Here is a 25,058-nt window from a genome sequence, read left to right as displayed (position 1 = left end):
TTTTGTGATGTTAGCAGCTATTGATGATCTGTGCTTCGGTTCATTGATTAGAGAAGTTCTTTCTTAATATGTCAGGAATAGTTTTTTTTTTTAAGATTTTATTTTTAAGTAATCTCTACACTCACAGTCATAAGCTCCACCGACTGAGCCAGACGGGCACCCCCTAGGAATACTTTTATGAAGAGAAGTGACTCTTCATCTGTATCTAGTAACTATGAGAGACAGCTCACATAGGAACCCTTGTTTCTGTGCTGATTTCCTAGTATCTTCCACTGGTGACCAGTGTTGTTTGTTCGTATACTTCTTGGTTTTTATCATTATGAAGTCATCAATTGAAGCATACTTGATGGGGCACCTGAGTGGCTCAATCACTTAAGCCTCTGCCTTCAGCTCAGGACATGATTGTAGGGGCCTGATCAAGTCCCACATTGGACTCCTTGGTGGCAGGCAGCCTGCTTCTCCCTCTGCATGCTGCTCCCCTGCTTGTCCTTTCTCTCTCTTCTGTCAAATAAATAAAATCTTAAAAAAAAAAAACCTGCTTGATATGTTCAATCGACTTCAGTTATTTATTTATTTTTTTATTTATGATAGAGAGAGAGAGAGAGAGAGAGAGAGAGAAAGGCAGAGGGAGAACCAGGCTCCATGCACCGGGAGTCTGATGTGGGATTCGATCCCGGGTCTCCAAGATCGCACCCTGGGCCAAAGGCAGGCACTAAACCGCTGCGCCACCCAGGGATCCCAACTTCAGTTATTTTCTTACTGATTCTCAAACTCCCACTTCTTTGACCAGCAGGAGCCAGTTAATATTATCTCCCGGATCCTTTTGACATGACCTTGTTAGTTTCTATTGGTTTTTACCTATCTGGTATGACAAAACCTTTCAGGTTCATCTTACACAATTTCTGCCCTAGAACAGAAATTAGCCAAAGGACCTTAGAATTTGTCTAAGGACCACTGGCTTCCTCTCAGCGAAGGACCATCATCTGGGTGCCAGAAGCCTCCATTGCTCTTGAGTTTTGTGGGGTGCTGGGAGACATAACAATGAACAGAAAGATGAACTTTCCTCATTAAGGCTATGTTTTGTAGGAGGAGACAGACAAAAACAAAAGTAAAATATCCTTTGGATTGCGATAAGTGCCATAGAGAAAAATAGGGAAGGATACTAAGAAGTGCTTACGAGGAATGATGATGTCAGTTTTACATAGAGTGGTCAGGAAATGCCCTACTGAGAAGATGAGAGGACAGTATTGGAGCACCAGTTTGAGGAAAGTGAGAGAGTAAGAAGTGTAGATGTCTGGCAGATGTTCAGTGGGCAGTGGCAACAGTAAGTGCAAAGATCCTGGGGGTGACCATCAACATCTAACAATAAAAACTAGTGCAAGAAGCTAATCTCCAAGGAGATTTTTGTCTGTTTTGTTCACGGGGATAATGGTGCCTGGCATACATATTTATTGAATGAAATACTCTATTTAAAGCATTTTCAAAAAGCAGGCAATAGATTTTTGTTTGTTCTGAGTAACTTCTCCCTACTATCACCTTTTTAACCTTGAGAAAAATGTTGTGAAATGTGTAACATTAAATTCTGCTAAAACATTAAGTTTGAGACATGAAGCGGGTATTTCAAGCACTTATTAACAATTTAATATAATGCTCTTTCATATTAGATCTACAAGGCATTGCAGGAGATCAGATTGGACTAAGAGAGTAGAATGAGCCAATTATTTTAGAAGGCACAGCTTTCTTGCCCATTTTTTGCTCTCACTGTCACTTTTGCATTATTTGCCTGGATCTACACTTCAGGCAAAATTGCATATTAATACAGAAGAGGAACTCTATCCCCTGTGTCTAGAATGTGACTACTTCTATAAATTGGGTGCCTTTGACTATCAAACGTAGATGCAGCCCAGGTGTAGAGAGTTGGTAATAGGAAGCATCTCTGTGCATCCCTGTGTGCTTGGCTATAGAGGAATTCGCTTCCTGCCTCTCCTGTGAGAAGGAAGATTGACACTGCTTCCCCTACAGTGATTTGGGATGGAGTTTTGAAACTGTGACATTCAGCCATTAGCACCCAACTGATTTTTGGCTCATGGAATACTTACTGTAGCTTTTGTTAAAGTTTTGCCCTTTCTTTCACCACCAGAGAACAATGTTGGATTGCCCCCAGTCCTTGGTTCTACCTTGTACATGTGCAGTCCTGACCTTTCTGGGCATAATATTCCTACCTCCCTTGGTAGGCAGCAGTACAGTATTAGAGAATACGCATGCGGCTCCATCGGCTGTCTGGGTATAGCTGCCTATTTGGCCTAGAGCTTTCAGCCTTGTTCCCCTTCAGTGAGATGAAGGGAAAGCCTGCCTCACCTGCCTCCAAGTGTTGTCAGAAGGTCCTCATGAAATCATCACAGTGGTGCCATCTAAGTGGAAAAGAGTGTCATCCTGAGTATCTTTAGTGCTTGATGCATGTCCTTGAATAATTCATTCACCACTCCAAAGATGATTGAGCCCCTACTGTGTGCCAGGCACTGTTCTCAGGGCTGAGGTAGAGCACTGAACAGGCAAATCAGGGTTTCTCTTCCCAAGCGGTTTCATTCGCATGGAGCGCAAAAGAATTTCCACAGGTGGTAGGTGTTCCAAGGGGAAAAAAAGGAGAGTTAAGGATACAGAGCAGCTTGGTAGGTGGGTCAGGGAAGACTTCTCTGAGGAAAAGTTAGAGCATAGTGTAGAAGTAAGGGAGTGACACATGGAACTCTCTGGAAGGAAGAGTGGTTCAGGTAGAAAGACTAACGAATACAGAAGCCCTGAAGTATAGGTTACCAAGTGAAATACAGGCTACCCAATGATACTTGAATTTCTGGTAGACAATTTTTTTAAACTGTAAGTAGGTGACAAATACTACATAGAATATACTTATACTAAAATAAAAATCATTATTTATCTGAAATTCTAATTTAACTTGGTATCCTTTTTCCATACCCTCCTGCGCTCCACCACACACACAAATTTGGCCACCTTTGTGAGTTTAGAATGTCCTGGTTGGACTTGGAAAGAGGGTGTTGTATGTAGGGCAGGGTGAGAGAGGCAGCCAGTATAAAGGTTCGGGTCATATTCTGTAGGATCTTGGTATAAATTCTGGGCTTTATTCTAAGTGCAAGGAGAAAGCCTCTGAAGGGTTTGAGTTAGCGTAGGATGTGATCCAATTTAAGCTTGAAAACAATCAGTCTTGCTGCACAGAACAGACGTTGGGGCCAGGAGTTGCCAGCAGGGAGTTCTTACTGCTTTCATTGCCCTTACCGCACTGCCACACAGTAGGAGCAGAGCAAACTTGTTTTGAAGGATTTTCTATAGAAGATTTAGGCAATTATAGTCTAACATTGAAGAGTGGACTGTGTTGGCAGGACTGCAGGACACAGAGGTCTGGGTTCTGTGCACATCACGTGGTAATTAAGCGCAGGGGCTCTGGGGTAGGATAGATGGCATGTCAGTCCTCAGCTGTGGGTCCTCCCTGTGCTGTGTCTGCATCTGGCATGGTAAGTGGTCTTTCCCAGGGAATTATTTGAAGACCAAATGAGGTTATGTGTGTCAAGTGCTTATCCTAGTGCTTTGCTCCTAGTACGGTGTATCTTTGATTTTTATCCTTAGTCTCCTTCACCCTGCCCACCATATACAAGCATTTCTTACAAACAGTTTGGCCAAAATATTAATCAGCTCAGGTGTTTGGTGTAGAGGACCAGTCTAGAGAGCTGAACCACTTAGCGATGTGTAGATGTCTTTTACCATTTGCATTGGCTTGTTGAGACCTGAAAAGGGGGAGTGTTGAGGGCAGGTATAAAGTGGGGTAGAGAATGCTTGCTCTCTTTTTTTTTTTTTTTAAACATAGACCTTCATGAGCAACTTCATTTGATGTGTCATCAGTATGACAAATGCGTGTATGTAGGCGTCTGTGTATATAGATTCATATGAGTAATCAGTGTATTAAAGGAATAGATACCTCATCAACTATATCCTTGTGATATATAACCAACTAGCCTGGATGGGATGATGTAGAATTATTTTTTTCTGATCTTATAGTGTAATGCAGTTATTAAAAGGTCAACTAACTGAGGGGCACCTGGGTGGCTCATTGGGTTAAGCACCGCCTTCAGCTCAGGTCATGACCTCAGAGTCCTCGAGTCCAGCCCTACATTGGGCTCCTTGCTCAGCAGGGAGTCTGCTTCTCCCTCTCCCTCTCCCTCTGCCACTCCCCCTGCTTGTGTGCATGCTCTCTCTCTCTCTCTCTCTCTCTCTCTCTCTCATAAATAAATAAATAAATAAATAAATAAATAAATAAATAAATAAATAAATCTTAAGAAAAGAGGTCAGCTAAGCCAACTCCTTCATTTGGTAAATGAGAAAACTTAAAAGCTAAATGGTTTAAGTTTATATACCTACTTGTTGGTAGAGCTGGGCACTCAGCCTATTTTGGCAGATTCCAGATTCGATGCTCTTTCCCCACTCAGCAGCTGTCTGTCCTCCACTAAGCTTGGCCCTTAAGGGAGGCCCTAATGTATTCTGGTCAGGGGAGCGATAGACTCCACTTGTCACCCACCTTGCAGCTCGCTGGTGAGCTTACCCTGGCAAGTTCCCAAGCCTTTGGAGCCTCGACTTCCTCATATGTAACCTGATGATGGTACCCACGTCACACGGCTCTTCAAGGGATTCAATGATGTAATGCATAGAAGCTTGCTTGTTTTTTTTTTTCCCAGAGATCCTGACTTACTGTAAACCTTTAGTAAATGATTCTATGCTTATATAAGGTAACTCCTTTAGAAATAATTCTATCAATAAACATTTGTTGTAAAAAATCCTAATGTGCAGATAAGCATAGAGAAGATAATGAGAAGCACCCATAACACCATCATCTAGAAATAAGCTCACCTGTCTTATGCATTTTTCTCATTTAGTTTTGATTGCACTTACTATCTGAAAAATACAGCATGAAATTCTCTAGGTCAGTGATCCATTAGAGCCATACACTTCACATTAATCATGAGAGAACAGACCATAACAGGACCTGATAATTATTCTTTCAAAGGAGTAGAATGTTACTCTAAAGTTGCACCAGTTACATATAAATTGGTGCATATATATATCTCCTACTCATTTTTGTTGTAATTTTATTACTTTTTCATCTTTAAATTCTAACTGGAGCTGTATATGTATCTTATCCATGGTTTCCATTTTCTTAAATATAATGAACTGTCCATTCTACAGACCTTGAAAGTAAGTGTGACCTACATGAGTTGTTAAGAGATTTTGTTTTGATTCACACTGCTCATGATTAAGCTGCAAAACCTTCTCAGATCAAAGAAGCTTAAATCATGGGGAGGAGGCATGTCAAAAATAAAATTGGTGATTTTATATCTCCTTATTCCAGAAAGGTGATTTATAGGTCTTTGTCTCCGTGGAATATGTGTTAATGCTCCAAAGTTCTAGCGTGGCTGGTCTTTTTCTGTTTTTCCTACCTCTTCATTTTGTGGCCTGAGGATAGTGCACTAAAAACAATGGGTTCTGGGAGAGGAGTTTTACCCTCAAGTCGAAGGTTATTTGAGTAATGGTTTACCTATTCTATTGATTGTTGTGTGGATGTTGCCATGAATCCAGGGGGTTTTCAGTGCTTAGATGTACTCTGGTGATTTGTGGACTATTTTAAGGCCATCCAGTTCCTTCTCTGGCAGAGGTCTTGAGGCAGGGCTCCCCAGCTCCCAGGAGCTTGGCAGGGGTGGGAGTGGATGGCAGGAGGGTGCCACCTCCATGGTGTCTGCACCTGGGGCAAATACAAAATCCTGTCCCAGGGAGAGCACCGAGGGTCACAGTTGGAAAAGTATGGCCAAAGGAGTGGGCATAGGAAGGCAGCAGGCTGAGGCAAACCATGAGAGTTCTAAGAAGAGATGCTAAGAATAATGTGAACTAGAAGAGCATCCGGATCAGGAAGGCAGTGGACTCATTCTAGGGTCCAGCTTTCTTGGGAAGATGCTGTGCTTGTGGGATGGGGGGGTGGGGACGGGTCTCAATAAATGGTCCTGGGTAAATCAGGAAGAAAACAAAATTAGGGATTAGGAAGTTGAGTTATTAGCATTGAGCAGGGTTTTCCCTGAGTGTTATTAATGACACTCTTATTTAGGAAAATGTTGCTCATTTGAGGGCTGTTTGTTCCAGTACTTGGAGTTATTGCCAGTATTGGCTTTCTTCCAATCTTGGTAATCTTCTGAGGTTTAGAAAAAAAATATGCCCCCCCCCACACACACATACACACTCTTCCCATGGAAAAATTGGTTTGTGTATAATTTAATTATTTTGTTAGCCAGTCATCCTATCACTGTGTACAAAAACTGCAACCTTAAAAACCCCCCATCTTCGTTTGGTGTCAAGATGTTCATAATTGGTTTTTCCTCCATTACAAGTGAATGTGTGACAGGAAGATTTCTTGCTAAAAGCTAAAATACACTGACTCCATATTCTGTCCTTTCAGAAATGCCCTTGAAGGCTTGCAAAGTATTATCCAGTGATTTAGAGTAACAAGAACTGAGATCAATGATGAGTTTCGAAGAGGAATTAAAGTCCTGAGTATTCTGTAGGGAGGTCATATTTTAGAAGATCACCTTGGACAGTATTTTCATCAGAGTGAATTTTGGAAGGTTCTTTTCACGATGGGAGAGTGAGGAGGGAACATACTGTCTTTTGTCAATGTCTCGTCTCACTAATGTCTCTCCTTTTGGTTGACTGTATTTATTCGTAGTCTTATTTCATCTTGCCCTAATATGCTATTTGTGGGGAAATTTTTTATCTTGACATGTTGCCGTGAACATTTGAGTTACTTAATTTAGTGTGAGGCTGACTTGAGATCTGCCCCCGGCTTGCTACTCCTCATCCTTTTTGTGTGGGGTTGAAGGTCTCGCTGTGGAAAATGCTAGCTTCAGACCATTTGAAGCCTTCATGTTATAAATATGCTTTATAGCAATGTTTTATTTAGTCCATTTACAAAAATTTAATTCGAAGTAAATAATTCATTCTGGCCTAAGAATGCAAGGTACAGATGTTTGCACTGCTGCTGGGACCAGCTGAGCTTCATCTGCTTGCAGGCTGCCTTTCCGCTGGTTTTCCCTCATTTTTCACATTTGTGAAGCTCCAGATATTGCTTCTCGTGGTGATATTGCCGTAAGGTCTCCGTAATTAGACATGGGCATCCAAGGCAAGTTAGTATTTTCGTTCCTTGTGAGTAGAAACCATTTTAGCTTTCCTCCTGGGGAGTCCTTTTGAGTCTCTGAAGTCATTCACAAATACAGTAAAGTCTAATTTTACTCCACAAGAAAAAAAGAGAGAGAATATTGCTCTTTTTCTATCCAGGGACTCCGCCCTCCCCCAAGCTTTGCTGCCCTCCGTTTATTGCTTTCACATCTTTGTAGTGGCAGATGGCTTTATGCAAATCACGCGGTTATTTTGGTCATAGTAAAAATCACCTTGCATTAAGAGCAATTTCTAGATTAGGGAAACTGCTGTGTTTGTTTGAAAATGTACCTAGGGCTGGAGGGCAAACTATCTCGACCGAATCTGAGTTACTGACCAAGAAAGAAGGCTGTGGCCCTGTGTGCACCTGCCTTCTCGGTGGCCCTCCCAGGATGGCCCCCACCCGCTTGCTCCCTTGGTTCCCGTAGGCCTACCTGGCCAGAGGAGGATTGTAGATAAAGGTATTTTCTGTGGCTTTTCATTAGCCATCTTCAATACTCTCATCGTGTATTTTTGCACAGGTGATGTGCCACTGTGGAATTGTACGGTCAGTTTTAACAAAGAGGCCAGCAATCTTAGTGCAGTTTTCTTTTTTCTTTTACTAGAAATTGTGATTCTGCCTAATTTTTTCCAGTAACCTTTTGGAAGTAATTCAGGTGCTTTTTCCTCTTCCCCTCAACTCTCTAAACTTTTGTGCATTGACAGAACAATCCATCTTCTAGAATGGCTCTCACAAGATTGCTGGGGGTATTTTTCCCCCTTTTTCCTTTTATCTCTTTCTCCAATACTTTTTACCATCTTCTTCCCTGAGATGAGATAGTGTGAAGTGAACAGCCAGAAAATGAGGGAAAGCCTTGATCAATTAGCCTTAAACGATCAGCTGCTTTCCTAATTCTGAGATAAATGATTGAGCTCTGTGGCTCAAATGCCATGCTGCTGCTTTTCCAGTCATGCCACCCACAGATAATCATCCCTGTCCTTCCATTCTCATTCCTCTGCAGTCTCCGTTTTTTACCTTTCTGCTGTGAGCCCCCACCCCCTTGTGGTGTAGACGCTTGAGGGAGTCAGTGCTTGAGAAGTACTGTGAAGGACAGATATAAAGTGTAATTGTGGCCTTCTTTAGACCTTTGCTATTGTTCTTCTTTTTTAAGATTGATTTTATTTATCTATGAGAGACACACAGAGAGAGGCAGAGACACAGGCAGAGGGAGAAGCAGGTTCCTCACAGGGAGCCCGATGTGGGACTCGATCTTGGACCCAGGATCATGCCCTGAGCAGAAGGCAGACGCTCAACTGCTGAGCCACGCAGGTGTCCTGCTATTGTTCTGTTTGAGAGGTCACCTGCCTCTACTGCTAGCTGAAAGCATGAAAATCTGACTAATCATAATAACAACGCACTTAAATGTAGTGCTACTCATGAGCCAGGAATGGTGCTTGGTACTTTGTATGGACATTACTTGGTTTACAGATGAACCGACACACCGAGTGTCTCTCGTGTATTTTTCAGGTTGAAAATTGGTGTCCTCATTTACCTTGGAGAGCAAAAAATCCCTACGAAGAAGCTGATCATAATTCATTGGTGAGTGATTTTTGGAAACTAGGCTTGTGATTTGGTTCTGATGCCAAGTGGTACATGGGGAGTCTGCTAGAAATGCCAGCTGTAACCCTGAAATAATGGTGAACTAAAGGACTTCTGTCTGCAGTTCTGTGGAAATGTGGGTGATCCAATCAGTTAACCAGTAGTGTCTGTTTCTTGAGCAGTTCTCTGAGGCCACCGATAGGAATAAGACCTGGTGCCAGATGTGGAGGCTCTCAGCGATCTAATGAGGGTGATGGTCAAAAATAATGATCACACCCATGTAAAGGTGAACTGCAGGCCGATGGAAATGAATGAGAAAGTGGCGATCTCAGCCTGCAGGGGTTAGGAGAGGTTGCAAAGAGACAATGACATTGGAGCTGAATTTCAAATGATGAGTGAGTTCATAGTAGATCAAGGAGAGAAAGGTGTGTCTGATGTGTAGGGGGGAAGGTATCTGTACAAGAGCTTGGTGTTTTCAGGGAGTGGGGCACAGTTCAGTGGGCCAGGCCCCGGGGTGTTGGATGAGCTTTGGTGGAAGATGAGATGGGAAAGATCAGTAGGGACCGAACATGGTTTTCTGTGCCACACTAAAAGCTCTTATGTCTTTCTTCTTTAGAACAGGGGTCAGTAGACTTTTTCTGTAAAAGGCCAGATAGTGAATATTTTCATCTTTCCAGGCCATGAGGTCTCTGTTGCAACTGGTGAGTTCTGACCTTGAGCTCAGAGGGCAGCCCTAGACAGGATGTAAATGAGTGGGTCATGCTCCCAGAGGCTCTGTGTTCCAGGAGGATCTGGAACAGTGTGCTGACCACCATGCTATAGACCATGGGGGTCTTGGGAGAACGTTGGGTCAAGGAGGGATCAGGTGAGTGTTGGGAACAAAGTGTGTGACTGCTGAGAGATGGAGTTAGCATGTTCTAGATGTTATGAGAAACAAATACAAGTGCTACTGTTTTCCTGTTAATGTGATCACTGGTTGTATCCAGATACATTAGAAAAATGTTCCTCCTGGTTTTTCAATTATTCTGGCCTGAATTTTTAATTTTATTCAGCTATGGTAGGAAAATGATATTGCTGGCTTTTAAATCTCTCAGAAAATAATGAACTTTTGTTGGTTTGGGACTGGGACAAAACTAGAAGATGAGCATTTATTTCCCTGCTTAACTTTGTGGGCAGACAGGCTTTTTGGACACTTGCACAATGCCAAGCAGCCTGTTAAGAATTGACTTTTTCCGAGTAAAAATCTGCTTTGCAGCAGATCCAAGTGGCAGTAAATTCGGGTGCAGAGAATTTCAAGGTATATCGAGCATAAACTCATAGTAAAAAACAACAACAACAAAAAAACACATTTTAATATAACTCAGTGCTTTGCAATGGCTGTGCTGGGTCTTCCTCAATTTCTAATTTTTTAATGATGTCCCTGACAGCAGATCAGCAGTCAGAGGCCTTTAATTTATAATCCTGGGGCCTTAACATAAAGCTGCCCAGCAGACAAGCCTCACTTTTGAAGCTCTGTATTTAATTGACTAGCTCTTTTAAGTCTTTAGATGTCACATCATGACAACCATTATGCTTTCTGACTTTTTATCTTCAGTTCGTTTTGATTAAATTTCTGTTTCTAGGCGGAAATTCGTACGGATTTTAATATTCTCTACAGCATGATGAAAAAGCATGAAGAATTCCGGTGGATGAGACTCCGGATCCGGCGAATGGCTGATGCGTGGATCCAAGCAATCAAATCCCTGGCAGAAAAGCAGAATCTTGAAAAGAGAAAGCGGAAGAAAGTGAGTTTCTGATGAATTCAGTTCAGTTAGATGCCAGTTTTCTTTTAAAATCTGATTTTGCTTGGAAACAAGACTAAGAGAAATGTCAAGTCTCAAATGATATTCCCTCAGGGTGAATCTGCTCAGTCTCTTGTATAGCCATTTTTTTGGGCTTTTCCCCGATTACAATAATGCTGCTTAGTAGGTACCAGCACACATGTTTCTTGGCTGGAGCCAAATAGACTGTAAGATTTTCCTTTGAACCATCCTGACTGTCTCTCCCCATGGCATCAGGAAGCTTAACCCTCTTGGCTTTACCCAAATACAACCTTGAACTTGGCGTTACATCATCATGGCAATCTCCTGTTTGTGGTACTTGTCGCTTCTGGGGTTTGGGCAACTGGTGAGTTCCATTGCTGCTATGTTGAGTTGGTGCTTTGGCTTCTGATCCTGAGGGAGAGAGATTGTCAACTAAACTGGAGCCAATTTATTTGAAGTTCATGAGGATTGGCTTAGAAAATCCCTGGAAATAACCCTGAGCGTGAAAGATTTTATACCCTATAGTTGCAAGTTAAATGGCCTTGGCTTTTGATTAACTGTTTGGATGACAAACGACAGAGCAAATTAAGCGATCTTAATACCCACATCTAAAAATTAATTAAAAATGACTTTGTTATTCCTGATTTGAGTAATTTGATATCCTCAAAAAAGGGAAATAGAGATGATGAGCTTGAAAAACCTCAAGTCATGGTTTAGCGGTTCCATTTTGCTTAAATCTGTTGATTTTATGAGATGGCAGGTCCAATGTTCATGCACCAGATAGTCCTCTGTAGAAGGGTACGAGGTCAGAAATCTAGGTAGGCTGTAAAAAGAAATTGAGTATTTCTACATATTCCTATGCAATAATCTCTAGGATATATTGTTAGCTCAATAAATAGTTGATGGGGAACAGTGAATGTTATTTTTAAAAGGAGGAGAGGACTTTATGTATCTATACGTGTGTACATAAAGATTTGTACATCTACACACCTGTATATATAATACACATTTATGCTTGTTAATATTTTTTAAAATAGAATAAACCATGAAATTAAAAATAAAAGAGATGGATAGTGGTGCTTGGTTGTATAACATTGTGGGTGTACTTAAGGCTACTGTCCACTTAAATGGTTAAAATATTAAATTTTATATTAACATCTATTATACCACAGTGAAAAGAGACAAATACAGGGAAAGAGGGAATGAATAGCATGGAGCCAACAGGTGTAGAAACTAGACTTCTCTAAATATATCTTTCTTGGTAGATTTGATACTAGAATCACTTGACATACTGTAAAGCAAAATTGAATTATAAAAAAAAGGTATCTAAAAATTACAAGGAAAATAAAACAAGAGCTGACTACATAGTTTTACAGTAAACACCCAAAAACAACAGTTCTTAGTGACTAGAACATAGTCAACTCAGCAATTTGGGTTTTTTTTTTTCTTCTTTGTATATTTTTATTGGGGTTTGATTTGCCAACATATAACACTCAGTGCTCATCCTGTCCAGTGCCCCCCTCAGTGCCCGTCATCCAGTCACCCAATCTCCCCACCCGCCTCTCCTTCCACTACCACTTGTTCATTTCCCAGAGTTAGGTGTCTCTCATGTTCTGTCCCCTTTTCTGATATTTCCCACTCATTTTCTCTCCTTTCCCCTTTAATTCCTTTCACTATTTTTTATATTCCCCGAATGAATGAGACCATATAATGTTTGTCCATCTCCAATTGACTTACTTCACTCAGCATAACACCCTCCAGGTCCATCCACGTTGGTGGATATTCATCCTTCTTAATGGCTGAGTAACATTCCATTGTATACATAGACCACAGCTTCTTTATCCATTCATCTTTCGAAGGCACTGAGGCTCCTTCCACAGTTTGGCTATTGTGGACATTGCTGCTATAAACCTCGAGGTGGGGATCCCTGGGTGGCACAGTGGTTTAGAGCCTGCCTTTGGCCCAGGGCGCGATCCTGGAGACCTGGGATCGAGTCCCACGTCGGGCTCCCGGTGCATGGAGCCTGCTTCTCCCTCTGCCTGTGTCTCTGCGCCTCTCTCTCTCTCTCTCTCTCTCTCTCACTATCATAAATAAATAAAAATTAAAAAAAAAAATAAACCTCGAGGTGCAGGTGTCCCAAAATTTCACTGCATCTGAATCTTTGGGGTAAATCCCCAACAGTGCAATTGCTGGGTCGTAGGGCAGATCTATTTTTAACTCTTGAGGAACCTCCACACAGTTTTCCAAAGTGGCTGCACCAGTTCACATTCCCACCAACAGTACAAGAGGGTTCCCCTTTCTCCACATCCTCTCCAACATTTGTGGTTTCCTGTCTTGTTAATGTTCCCCATTCTCACTGGTGTGAGGTGGTATCTCATTGTGGTTTTGATTTGTATTTCCCTGATGGCAAGTGATGCGGAGCATTTCCTCATGTGCTTGTTGGCCATGTCGTCTTCTGTGAGATTTCTGTTCGTGTCTTTTGGCCATTTCATGATTGGATTGTTTGTTTCTTTGCTGTTGAGTTTAAAAAGTTCTTTATAGATTTTGGAAACTAGCCCTTTATCTGATACGTTATTTGCAAATATCTTCTCCCATTCTGTAGGTTGTCTTTTAGCTTTGTTGACTGTATCTTTTGCTGTGCAAAAGCTTCTCATCTTGATGAAGTCCCAATAGTTCATTTTTGCTTTTGTTTCTCTTGCCTTCATGGATGTATCTTGCAAGAAGTTACTGTGGCAAAAAGGGTGTTGCCTGTGTTCTCCTCTAGGATTTTGATGGAATCTTGTTTCACATTTAGATCTTTCATCCATTTTGAGTTTATCTTTGTGTATGGTGCAAGAGAGTGGTCTAGTTTCATTCTTCTGCATGTGGATGTCCAATTTTCCCAGCACCATTTATTGAAGAGACTGTCTTTCTTCCAGTGGATCGTCTTTCCTCCTTTGTCGAATATTAGTTGACCATAAAGTTGAGGGTCCACTTCTGGATTCTCTATTCTGTTCCATTGATCTATGTGTCCGTTTTTGTGCCAGTACCACACTGTCTTGATGATCACAGCTTTGTAGTACAACCTGAAATCTGGCATTGTGATGCTCCTGACTCTGGTTTTCTTTTTCAATATTCCCCTGGCTATTCAGGGTCTTTTCTGATGCCACACAAATCTTAAGACTATTTGTTCCAACTCTGAAGAAAGTACATGGTATTTTGATAGGGATTGCATTGAATGTGTTATTTGCTCTGGGTAGCATTAACATTTCACAATATTTATTCTTCCAATCCATGAGCATGGAATATTTTCCATCTCTTTGTGTCTTCCTCAATTTCTTTCAGAGTGTTCTATAGTTTTTAGGGTATAGATCCTTTACCTCTTTGGTTAGGTTTATTCCTAGGTATCTTATGCATTTGGGTGCAATGGTAAATGGGATTGACTCATTAATTTCTCTTTCTTCAGTCTCATTGTTAGTGTATAGAAATGCCACTGATTTCTGGGCATTGATTTTGTATCCTGCCACACTGCCGAATTGCTGTATGAGTTCTAGCAATGTTTGGGGTGGAGTCTTTTGGGTTTTCTATGTAGAGTATCGTGTCATCTGCAAAAAGAGAGTTTGACTTCTTCTTTGTCAATTTGAATGCCTTTTATTTCTTTTTGTTGTCTGATTTCTGAGGCTAGGACTCCTAGGACTATGTTGAATAGCAGTGGTGAGAGTGGACATCACTGTTATGTTCCTGATCTTAGGTGAAAGGCTCCCAGTGTTTCCCCATTGAGAATGATATTTGCTGTGGGCTTTTCGCAGATGGCTTTTAAGATGCTGAGGACAGCTCAGCATTTTGGTTAATATATTACAAAGGACAAAAAACCTGCAAAATATCTAAGTTTTACAGAGTTTTACTAAGTTTACACATAGTAGGTGGATATTCTCATTCCAAATCCCTTTTGCATATTGGAATAAAGCAAAGTACTATGTTAGTATCCTTGAGAAGTGGGATTTTTTTTCCATGTGGGATAGGCAAATAGCATATGTAAGATGGATAATGTTATGCAAAGCTATTGTAATCCTGAGTTTGAATGGGAAAGACCAGTGTGAATTTATGATTTGTTTTTTCCTGGAGAAGAGAGAAATTTCCAGCTTCCATTGAAATTTTCCATGGAAAATTTCAGGGCTACAGAAAGTGACTAACTAAAGTGTCCCCTCAGCATCAGACCTTGATCTTGAGATGCCATTTCCACTAAATGGTATAAGAGGTTCTTGGAAAAATCATTGGTTAAGGTCTGAGACAGAAGCTGTACATGAAGACCTGGGAACACCTGTCACAGCAGAGAGCAAAGAAACTCTCAAGGGCTACTAGAACTGTGTCAGAAGAACTTTGAAGCCAACTTGAACAGCCTCCCATTGGCAAGATGGGACAGTTTGATAATCCATAAGGATAATAACTACAGTTTACTGAAGCACATCTAATATACTTCTATCCATGATTTTATAATGATACCTTTAAAAAGCCTGTTGATAGTCATTAGAGTATGCTAAAAGAACACATTTGTTATTTTGAAAATTGATAAATAAAGGGCAAGAGTCAAATATTTACCAGACTTTTTCTATGTAAACTGTACTTCAGCAGAGCCAAATAGTTTATGGGAGGCGGGAGGAGTTGTTTCTCTTCATAGAAGCATTCCAGCCAATAAATGCAGAAGGAATAATAGAATATCACCATTTTGCAACCCCTAGTGGGTGAATGCATCCAGTTAGTGGTCATCACGATCTGCAGACATCACCAGAGACCCCAGACGTTATTTCCCCTAGTGGAAGTACACACAGTACTACCTATGAAGTAGTGTTGCCAAAAACATCAAATATGAATTTGATCATGGCTGCAGATCTAATGACTAATTTACTGTAAATACGAGGGACAGAAGAACGTGTTATGTAATGAACAAACTGCAAAGTGCGAGAGACTCTACCAGAACTACAACCAGTCTCTTTGACAAATAAATTAAAACTCTCCCCACCGCCAAAGGATGGGGGTAAAGGAGCCTAAGGAATAAATGAGATGATTCTAGTTAACACACTTTATTTGACTTCTGGCTTAAACAAGTGCACTTCAAAAAAGGAACAATTGAGGAAGTATAAACATTAACTAGATATTAGATGATATTAAGGAATTAATAGCTATTTTAGGGGTGATGGCGATGTTATGGTTATGTTTTTTAACTGAAAGTTTTGTTTCTTTTAGAGATACACACTCAGGTATTTGCAGATGAAAGGATATGATCTCCTGGATTTGCTTCAACATAAGCTGGGCAGGGAGGTTGGGAGAAAATGAGTGTGTACATTAAGATTTACCCTGAGCTGCTAATTGTGAAATTTCTGTGATGAGCACATGGGAATCGACTGCATTATTATGTCTGATTTCAGATATGTTTGAAATTTTTTTATGTTCAAACCTTAACAGTGGTGGGGAAAAAAAACCCCAATATTGTTAAATGCTACTTTATTGCACTGGCTTACCCTCCTTGAATTCTGATTTCCCAATTATATCCTGCTTTTTAAAAACAGATTGTCCACATGTCATGTTCATAGCCATAAAAGGGACAGTAGTGACTTTATTTTCTTTCATTTCTTTGTACCTTCTAGAAAAATCTTATGCCATGTCGAGGTTTCATTAGAAAATAAACATCACTTTAGAATTGGTTGATTGCTTTTGATGTGTTACTATGGAGTTTGTACTTGGTTCAGTGGGAATCAATATATGCCTCTCCTTTGTTTTTGTTTTTTTTTTTTCAGGTCCTCGTTCACCTGGGACTCCTGACTAAGGAATCTGGATTTAAGATAGCAGAGACAGCTTTCAGTGGTGGCCCTCTTGGTGAATTAGTTCAGTGGAGTGATTTAATTACATCTCTGTACTTACTGGGCCATGACATTAGGATTTCAGCTTCACTGGCTGAGCTCAAGGAGTAAGGAGATTACTTTTCAATTTTAAAATCAGAATACAAAAAAGAAATTGTAAACTCTTAAAGCCCTCTATTAGTGTGTAATTTCTTGTGGAGGAAAATGAAAGTGATAATTCACTAAACAGGAGATAAGAAGATTATTTTCAGGAGCTAAATACATACACTGTGAAAAGGATAATATGTTTTCATTGTAGCTGCAGGCTCCAGAGGCTTCGTAAATGAATGCCAGAAAATTCAAAGTAAGGAGCTTATTCTTTGCTATTACAGGTGCTTCCAACATGTGCAGCACAAAACATTATTGACTTTCCTAATTCCCTGTCTCTTGCTGAAATTCATACCATTCCCTACTCAACTTCAAGCTTTCCAAATCTTAAATAGGGAAGGTTCCTGTTTATAATTTAATTTGGATAGAATGAGTTTCTTGAAAGCCCTGATGCAGTACTCTTTCAATAAAGCCAACTTTCCACTCTGAGTCTGTTAACTCTACCTGGCTTTTCTGTTTCCCTGCAGTCTGCTTCTGGCTCTAGCTCTCTCTTAATCTCTTATAGGTTGACACAGCTGGCTAGGCAGGAATGCTTAGCACCCCTTCACTCCTTTTGGTTAACTGCCCATGGAGACTTTCTACCCAGCAGCCAAGTTATCATGTTGCAGTATGTCAGATGTTCCAGAAGAAATATCTTGAGTGAACATTCTAGAGATGGGTGTTAAAATATGTCCCACCCTGCTCCTATATTATTGTATGAGACATTGATGCCCAGAGAGGTCACTTGTGTTAGGGCTAAGGTCTACACACTTAATTAGTGGCAATGTTGAGTTGAAAGCAGTATTATCAAATGTCATTTTTAAAGATGCTATGTGCTAAAACTGTGATAAAAGCATCAGTTACAACAGTAGTGTCAGTGGTTAAGACCATAGTATTGATGACTCTTAATAACTAAGTTTGCTGAGCACCTACTGTGCATCAGATATTAAGCGTTTTATATACTATTTACACAAAGTTGGAAGTAAGTGCTGTTGCTTTCTGCCTTTTAAAGATGAGGAAACAGAGTTGTTTAAGAGTACATGGAGAACACCTGAGAGAGCCAGGATTTGAATTCTATGTCTATCTGATTTCAAAGTCTGTGCTCTTGACCACTGTACTGCACTGCTCCTTTTGCCTTCTGACCCCCTAAATACCACCCTTGTCCCTTCAGCATGCTGCCACCTGCTTGCTTTAAAACACATTATGTGCATGGCATGTGAGGTAGAGGCATTCATACGTTCAGCAGTCATTCCTTCAGTGCTCTCTGTGTACCAGTTCTTGGTGTGGGATATACAGATGACCAGCATGTGTTCAAGGAAATGTCAATCTTTTGGTAATTACAGCTAATACATTGCATAATAATTACACTAATTGCAATGTGATTAGTACTAATTGAGGCATGGATGCTAGAATGTAAGCCAAGGGAGTACAGAAACAGTGAATATTGTTCCCCCATGGTTTACATGGCACCTCAAATAGTGCCTAGCACCCAGTGTGTGCTTATAACTAGTTAACTTGAGCAAACAAATGAAGGGATGAGTTAAGGAATGAGTGAGTGGGTGATTAAATGGAAAACTGTGGGAACTCTAGGGATAAGTGTTCCCTAGGGAGATCAGAAGAGGCCTATTAAGGCTCTACCAGGGAGAGACTTAATTCATTGGTCAAGAAGTCTATAGGGTTCTTTAAGCACTGGTAACAGAACAAGGTGTGTTTATTTAAGAAGATAATCATGCAAGCAACAAAAAGCAGTGGTTTCTGAACAGGCCTGAACATTAGAATCACCTGGGAATCTTTGTGGACTGCCAATGCCCAGAACATATCCCAGACTAATTAAATCACAACTTTTGGAGATGGGACCCAGGCACGAGTATCTCCATGCCTCTAGTTCATTCCAGTGTGCAGTCAGGCTTGGGAACCGCTGAAGACAGGGTAGACTAGGAGTCCACATATACTTGCACAGTGGGCCAGGTGCAGTCTTCTGTGTGTTTTTATCAGTAAACTTCCATGGGAACACAGCCACACCTATTGTGGATCTATTGCCTGTGACTGCTTTTGCTCTTCAAGGGCAGAGCGGCATGGTTGAGAGAGAGGATGTATGGTCTACAAAGAGGAAAGTATTTACTATCTGGCCCTGTGTAGAAATATTTTCACGTTCCCGGAGAGAAATTGGTTATCCAGAACCTGATATTTTCAGAAGGCCCAATGAGAGGAGAAGGATACCTGAAGCCGTGGCAGGATGGAGCTACAGAGCAGAGTCCTGCTTTTATGATTCATTCTTTGAAGTTGATGGCCAGAATTCGGTAAAGGATGGTTATGGGTTGTGGGCAGGGGTAAAAGGCATCAATGATGACTAATTTCTGGGTGAGTAGAGGTGTGGTTTGGTGAGCACATTTTACTCCTGCACCCAAAGTTGGCATAAGATCAAATATGTCGATGCTGTCTGAGTGCAAGCGTGGGTTTGTATGGATGGGTTGAAGAGATGGGTGGCTTGAAGGAAGGGTAATGAAAAACTAGCTCAGTGCCAGTTACATAATGCAGTCTAGTCAGAAGGAAACGTTTGACAGAAAAGATTAGGAAACAGTACAAGACAATATAAAAGTTTATGTTGTAGTGGCTAGAAATTAAAGACATTGAAGAGGTCAGGAGGGGCTGCAGTATGAGAACAGGTTCTGTGGCAAAAAGCAATAGCTGAGTATCTAGTATACATTAGGCACTTTTCTTTTTAATACCTCATTTAAGCACCTGAAGAATCCCCGACAAGTTGCAATCTGTCTTTCCTGACCTAAATCTTGTTTTGTGGGTAGGTCATTGTTTTGCTTCTCATGAGGAGGAGAGACTGGAGAAGTTAGTGACTTATCTGAGATCTCACGGCTGCTCATGGAGGTAGATAATAGAGACTGATTAAGACCCGGCTCTTCCTTGGTTTCAAAGTGTGTGTGTGTGCGTGCGCGTGCATGCATAAGTGCATGCGTGCACATGCCTGCCCACACCACCGTTTACTTTTGCCAGAATCAGAATCAAGGCTCTGGATAGGCAGTGATGGGTGGGCAGGATTCAGATAGGCAGCAGATTGGGACAGACTGTGCCATCCTCCCCGACAACACTATTGGGATGTTTATTTTCCTATTGATGTTGCTAAGTGTAGGATCTTGAAATAATTTTTTTTCTTTTTTGCCTCTCTTCTGCTCTTTTTCTAGGATAATGAAGAAGGTTGTAGGAAACCGATCTGGCTGCCCAACTGTAGGAGACAGGATCGTTGAGCTCATTTATATTGATATTGTAGGACTCGCTCAATTCAAAAAAACTCTTGGGCCATCCTGGGTTCACTACCAGTAAGTGCTACATGCTGTCCTAAAGTTGATAGAGGAGTTCATTTGGTTTGAACAGGGGTAACATGGTTACAGGCAGAAAAAGCCTATCAAATATTGCCTGTTGGACTGTGGGAATAAGTTTCTCATTCCTAATTGAAATTCACATTCTCCACAGTGACTTTTTACTTTCAAAGGCTATTCATTATTTTCATTGATTTCTGTTAAGAATAGAAAATAAGTGTCCAACCACTTCTTTACCTTCCCTAATACTCATCATTCCTCTCTGTGTGCCTACACCAGTCTCATTTGTTTAAGTAACAATTTGGATAAAATGTGGAAAATATCATTTCTTATGTTGCTCTGGTTTGAGATGATGACTCATTTCTCTTTCCCTTTCCCTCGTGAGTTGTCATTTTTGGAAGAAAAAGCTGTGAATACCTTGTATGAATGTTGGGGTCTTGTACTTTTTAAGGAAAGACTCATGCTGAGAATGACCTGAATGCTTACCTTTATCATTTTGAAGAACCCGTTGTTTCCCTCAGCGTGGTTTTGGGACCATGCTACACTGTTTGAAATGATTTTACATGGTATACAGTCATGGCATTAAATAACAGTGAATTATATAATGAAATTTATTAATCTTGAAGTTTTCCTTCAATCTTTCTACAAAGGCTTAGTTTGGTGCTGTGATACCTCCAACACATCTTTTAATGCTTACATGCATTTTTAACAAAATAAGGGTAGCTGTCAGTTTCAGCCTTCAGGCAAAGTATCCAGTTTAAATTTAATAATAATTTTTAAAGAAGAGAAATATGCTATTTTTGGTTATCTTCCCCTTACTATAGTTGGTACTGGCTTTTATTTATGGCCTCTAGAAGTTTCAAATAAATGTAAATAAATATATTGTATCTAAATGGTGACAGTGGTACATTTGGGTAAAAATCATGAAGTTAATACCAACCTGACTGATAGTGAATGTTGACTTATAGTTTTCAACCAATTTCCTAGAAGAACACTTGGAAAATCTTTCAAGTAATGTAACTTAGAAATCCCTCTATGTGTCACTTTTTTGTTGCATAAATAGATGTTTTGGTGTGTTCTTCTAATTTAACCAATAATTGAATCCTTAACAACTTGAACTAGGTCCATTTCAGGCTAGTTTATAGTTTAATATTATTTATTAAATTTAATCTCCAAGCCTGTGTCAGATTGCAAGTCCTTTAGTTGAAATTCAAAAGAAATGAAAAGTCAAAATAATCCTCTCCAATCTTATCCAAAACATAGTAGGGAAACCACCTATTGTCTGTAGAATTTTCTTGCAGTTTTCTTGCCAATAGCAATAATTGTCTCAATACTCAGGAACAGAGGGAAGGAATAGGTTGAGAAGAGACTGTGCACTTTTCATTTCCCTTTGGATACAGTTTCATAAAAAAGCAAAATAAAAATCTTGGTTTGGGCCAGGATAGCACTTTACCTTCTGCATCACATTATTCCTGTTTTTTTGGTTTGCTTTTTCCTTGAAATCTTCATACATCACAAGCCATCACATTTGTTCTCAGTTATGTGGAAATAACCATCTTTCTTTTTGGTTAATAAGCCATGTAAGTAAACAGTCTTTTTTTTTTTTTTCCTTTTAGCTACAGCATTAAAGAAAGAAAGGGAGAGCTATTGTTCTCTGGCATTTAGCAAATGGCAGGCATCTGGTAGACGTGCAAAAGGAACAAGGCATTACGGGCATCCCTAGATTCACATATCCTCACCATTAAGAAGGGTTGTTTGGATGGAAAGATGTCCTCAGTGGTAGTGTTCAATTAAAAAGGATGATTTCATTATTAAAATGATCACCACTGGTTGGTATTTGATTCTTATTGAGTGAAGAGGCATCATCTCAGAGGAGTTTTATGGAAGGGTATAATATTTATCCTCCCTTTCTTTAATAAATCATCTACGTTAGTGATATTAGCTGGCCGGAGGTCCGTTAGGATTTTAGCCCTGCAGTCTTTGTTATGTGATGAAGCTAAGATTTCATCAAAAAACCAAGCAGGTCCTCCAGAAAGTTTCTTGCCCACTTCTTTTCCCTTCGAAGGCAAGACATTGTCAGAGCTCCCTGAATTCATCTTGGATGATTGTACATGGTAGGAGTTCCATTAAATGTAAAGGTATCTATCATCTGATCTTTCATTTAGGAGCAAAACCCTGAGTCCTGGGGATCCCTGGGTGGCGCAGCAGTTTGGTGCCTGCCTTTGGCCCAAGGCGCGATCCTGGAGACCCAGGATCGAATCCCACATCGGGCTCCCGGTGCATGGAGCCTGCTTCTCCCTCTGCCTATGTCTCTGCCTCTCTATCTCTCTCTCTGTGACTATCATAAATAAATAAAAAAATTAAAAAAATACATTAAAAAAAAAACAAAAACAAAAACCTTGAGTCCTGTCGATCTTGGAAAAATATTTGTAAATTCTTTCCAATTTATGTAGGGACCCAAGAAATTGAATTAAACATGTTTTCAGTGCTGGCATGCAACCAGTATACCACTAGGGACTGCAAAACTCATACCCATTTTGCTTCACATGAGATCTTTGCTGAATATTGAGGACACACAGCAAAACGGGGTGCACCTAGTGCAAGATATACTATGCTTTACATCTAACTCCAAATTAGAAGTAGGTTCTGGCAAGGAAGTTTTAAACATCCATCTTATAGTAGTGTGGCTTAGAGCAAAGAGAATGTTCCAGGAGTCATTTGGCATTGCCACAGCAATTACTGTTAGAAGGAGGCCAGCTGCCTCGGGCAGCAAGGCAAATATTTTTTAAGTTATCAGTCTGTTCCTGATGTTTCAGACACACAAAAGACATTAGAGGAACTGCATAAATATTAACATAAACCCAGTTCCAAACACACAGCTGTAGAATGTGATTGAAAAATGAAAACTATAATGTTAAACCTCTTCTGCTGTACACAGAGATCAGTCCCCTGCCTCTGGTTTATAAAACAAACCCAGGTCAGCTAAAAAATAGACAATTCCCCAAACAAAGCTTAAGTATGAGGATGTCGAATTACAAGTTTCTCAGACATTTGATCTACTCTACAGCTCTCTGTCGGGAAGAAGCCCAACATCACATAGCACTGTATCAAAGTCCAGGCTTGCAGGCATTAGGCTCCCACCAGGTATCTTGACTCATCAGGGTTTGTCTTAATTATCTAAATTTAAAATAAAACCAATAAAACTCCAAGTTAAAAATAAATCACAAGCCAAAGCTAGAAAGGAATATACCCTGTTAGAGTGGATTGCAAATGAGTGGAAGTAGCCAAAGCCTTCAAGACAAAGGTTCTTATGACAAGGCTGTCCCATTCTCCCTGCTGTGCCTGCATAGAGCCTGTAATCTTTGAGTCTCAGCCCTGGCCATTGGGCAGGAGCCCAGCAGCCCCACCTGTCAGCGTGTGTCCCTCGGTCCCTTCCTGCTCTGCAGCAGCCTTCTACAGAACAGGCACTGTCTTCCCTACTGTTCTCTGAACACTGCCGACTTCCTCAGAAGAAAATACAGTGGCTGTAACCAGTGGCTTTTGTATCTTATTTTAAAATATAAGTTGAAGAGTTAATTAATATAGGGGATTTTTATGTGAGTTTTTAATGTAAACTTTGATATTAAAAAACATATATAAGTTAAGGAATGGGGATGTTTTATTAAGAGGAGAGAAGGAATACCCCAAGCTATTCAAAGACTAAGGAAAACACACAGGGGATGCCTGTGGCTCAGTGGTTGAGCATCAGCCTTTGGCTCAGGGCATGATTCCAGATTCCAGGGATTGAGTCCCACATCAGGCTCCTTGCAAGGAGCCTGCTTCTCCTCCCTCTGCCTGTCTCTGCCTCTCTTTCTGTGTCTCCATGAATAAATAAAGTCTTTAAAGAAAGGAAAACACACACTGGTTAGTATCTTGGCTCCCCAGCTTTCTTTTTCTCTGACTGTGGGCTCCCATTTCTGTCCATCTATTGGTTTTCAGGCAGATAACATATTTTTGAGGATAATTTTGAAAATTGTCACTGTGATGGTAGCATGTTCCTTGAGAGCCACACAGAAGTCCAAAATAAGGAAATGCTATCTGTGGTCACTTGTATTCCCTCCCGTCCTCTTTTCCTCCTTTCCTTGGGTAGACAAAGGGTGGTCATCTCATTAGAGATGACTAATGAGAAAATCATCACAGTAAAGTGGCAATTTACTATTGATTTTTCTGGAAAATCTAAACTGGTGTTTGCATTTTGTTTTTCTGAATCATACATTGGTGTAAAAAAAAAAAGTTGAAAGAACGCCTTTAAAATAATTGGAAAAGGAGGAAAGAAACTTAATCCAGTACTTAAAACTCACTTGCCATTATCTGATTCTAAGATGTGGACTTTAATACTTATTTGCGTTTATGCTTATTGGTCCAGTAAGAGCCATTTGGAAGTGTTGTTGATGTATAACCACAGAAACCAGACTTCATTGGCCAGACACAAGCTAAATTTATATCAATGTTTGGAGGATCACTGATGAATTGAAAGAATAAGTTAATTAATAATGAAGGTTTCAGCATTGATTTCTGTTTCAGCATTGATTCTTGCTATTGGTAGTTGTTTCTGTACTCTAAAGCAGTGATCAATAGGCTCTGTCAAGACCATGTAGTAAATATTTTAGGCTTTGCTGGCCACATGGTCTCTGTGGCAACTCCTGAAGTTCTCTGTTACTGAGTGAAAATAGCCATAGACCTAAGTAAACAATTAGGTGTTGCTATGTTTAAATAAAACTTCATATCTGAACAATGAAAAGTGAATTTCAACTAATTTTCATGTCACAAAATATCCCCCCCGCCCTTTTTTTAAACTAACAAAGATCATTCTTAGTTTACAAGCCACACAAAAATAGGTGGTAGACCAGATTTGGGTGACCCAGTTTGAATACTTTGTTGGAAGAGCCAAATTAAACATCTTCATTTTTACTTCTTCAGGCTCTGGAAGAAAGCAGTAATGCTTTGGTACTGTCAAGAACATAAAATCAACACAGCTGATTACATGAGATTCTAAACTCTACCTAAAATTAAATACTCTTATTAATTGATGAACATGCTAAATGATTGTTGAAAGAGCTAAGGCATACCATATGCTGTAAGG

General features: G+C 40.3%; 1 protein-coding gene across 7 annotated transcripts in view; it reads left to right on the top strand.

Annotated features, from left to right (window-relative positions):
* Positions 1 to 25,058, top strand: part of MGAT5 (alpha-1,6-mannosylglycoprotein 6-beta-N-acetylglucosaminyltransferase) — a 336,949-nt gene that overhangs the window by 203,198 nt on the left and 108,693 nt on the right. For all 7 annotated transcript variants that reach the window (XM_055315894.1, XM_055315891.1, XM_055315888.1 and 4 more), the window contains 4 exons: positions 8,768 to 8,839; positions 10,462 to 10,623; positions 16,416 to 16,585; positions 19,802 to 19,936. In XM_055315894.1, coding sequence (XP_055171869.1) covers positions 8,768 to 8,839; positions 10,462 to 10,623; positions 16,416 to 16,585; positions 19,802 to 19,936 — 539 coding nt within the window. The remainder of the gene's footprint in view (positions 1 to 8,767; positions 8,840 to 10,461; positions 10,624 to 16,415; positions 16,586 to 19,801; positions 19,937 to 25,058) is intronic.

This window comes from Nyctereutes procyonoides, unplaced genomic scaffold, assembly GCF_905146905.1.
Source record: "Nyctereutes procyonoides isolate TBG_1078 unplaced genomic scaffold, NYPRO_anot_genome, whole genome shotgun sequence".
NCBI classification, from domain to species: Eukaryota; Metazoa; Chordata; class Mammalia; order Carnivora; family Canidae; genus Nyctereutes; species Nyctereutes procyonoides.
The sequence above is the reverse complement of the archived record's forward strand: the minus strand, read 5'-3'. Positions and strand labels throughout refer to the sequence as shown.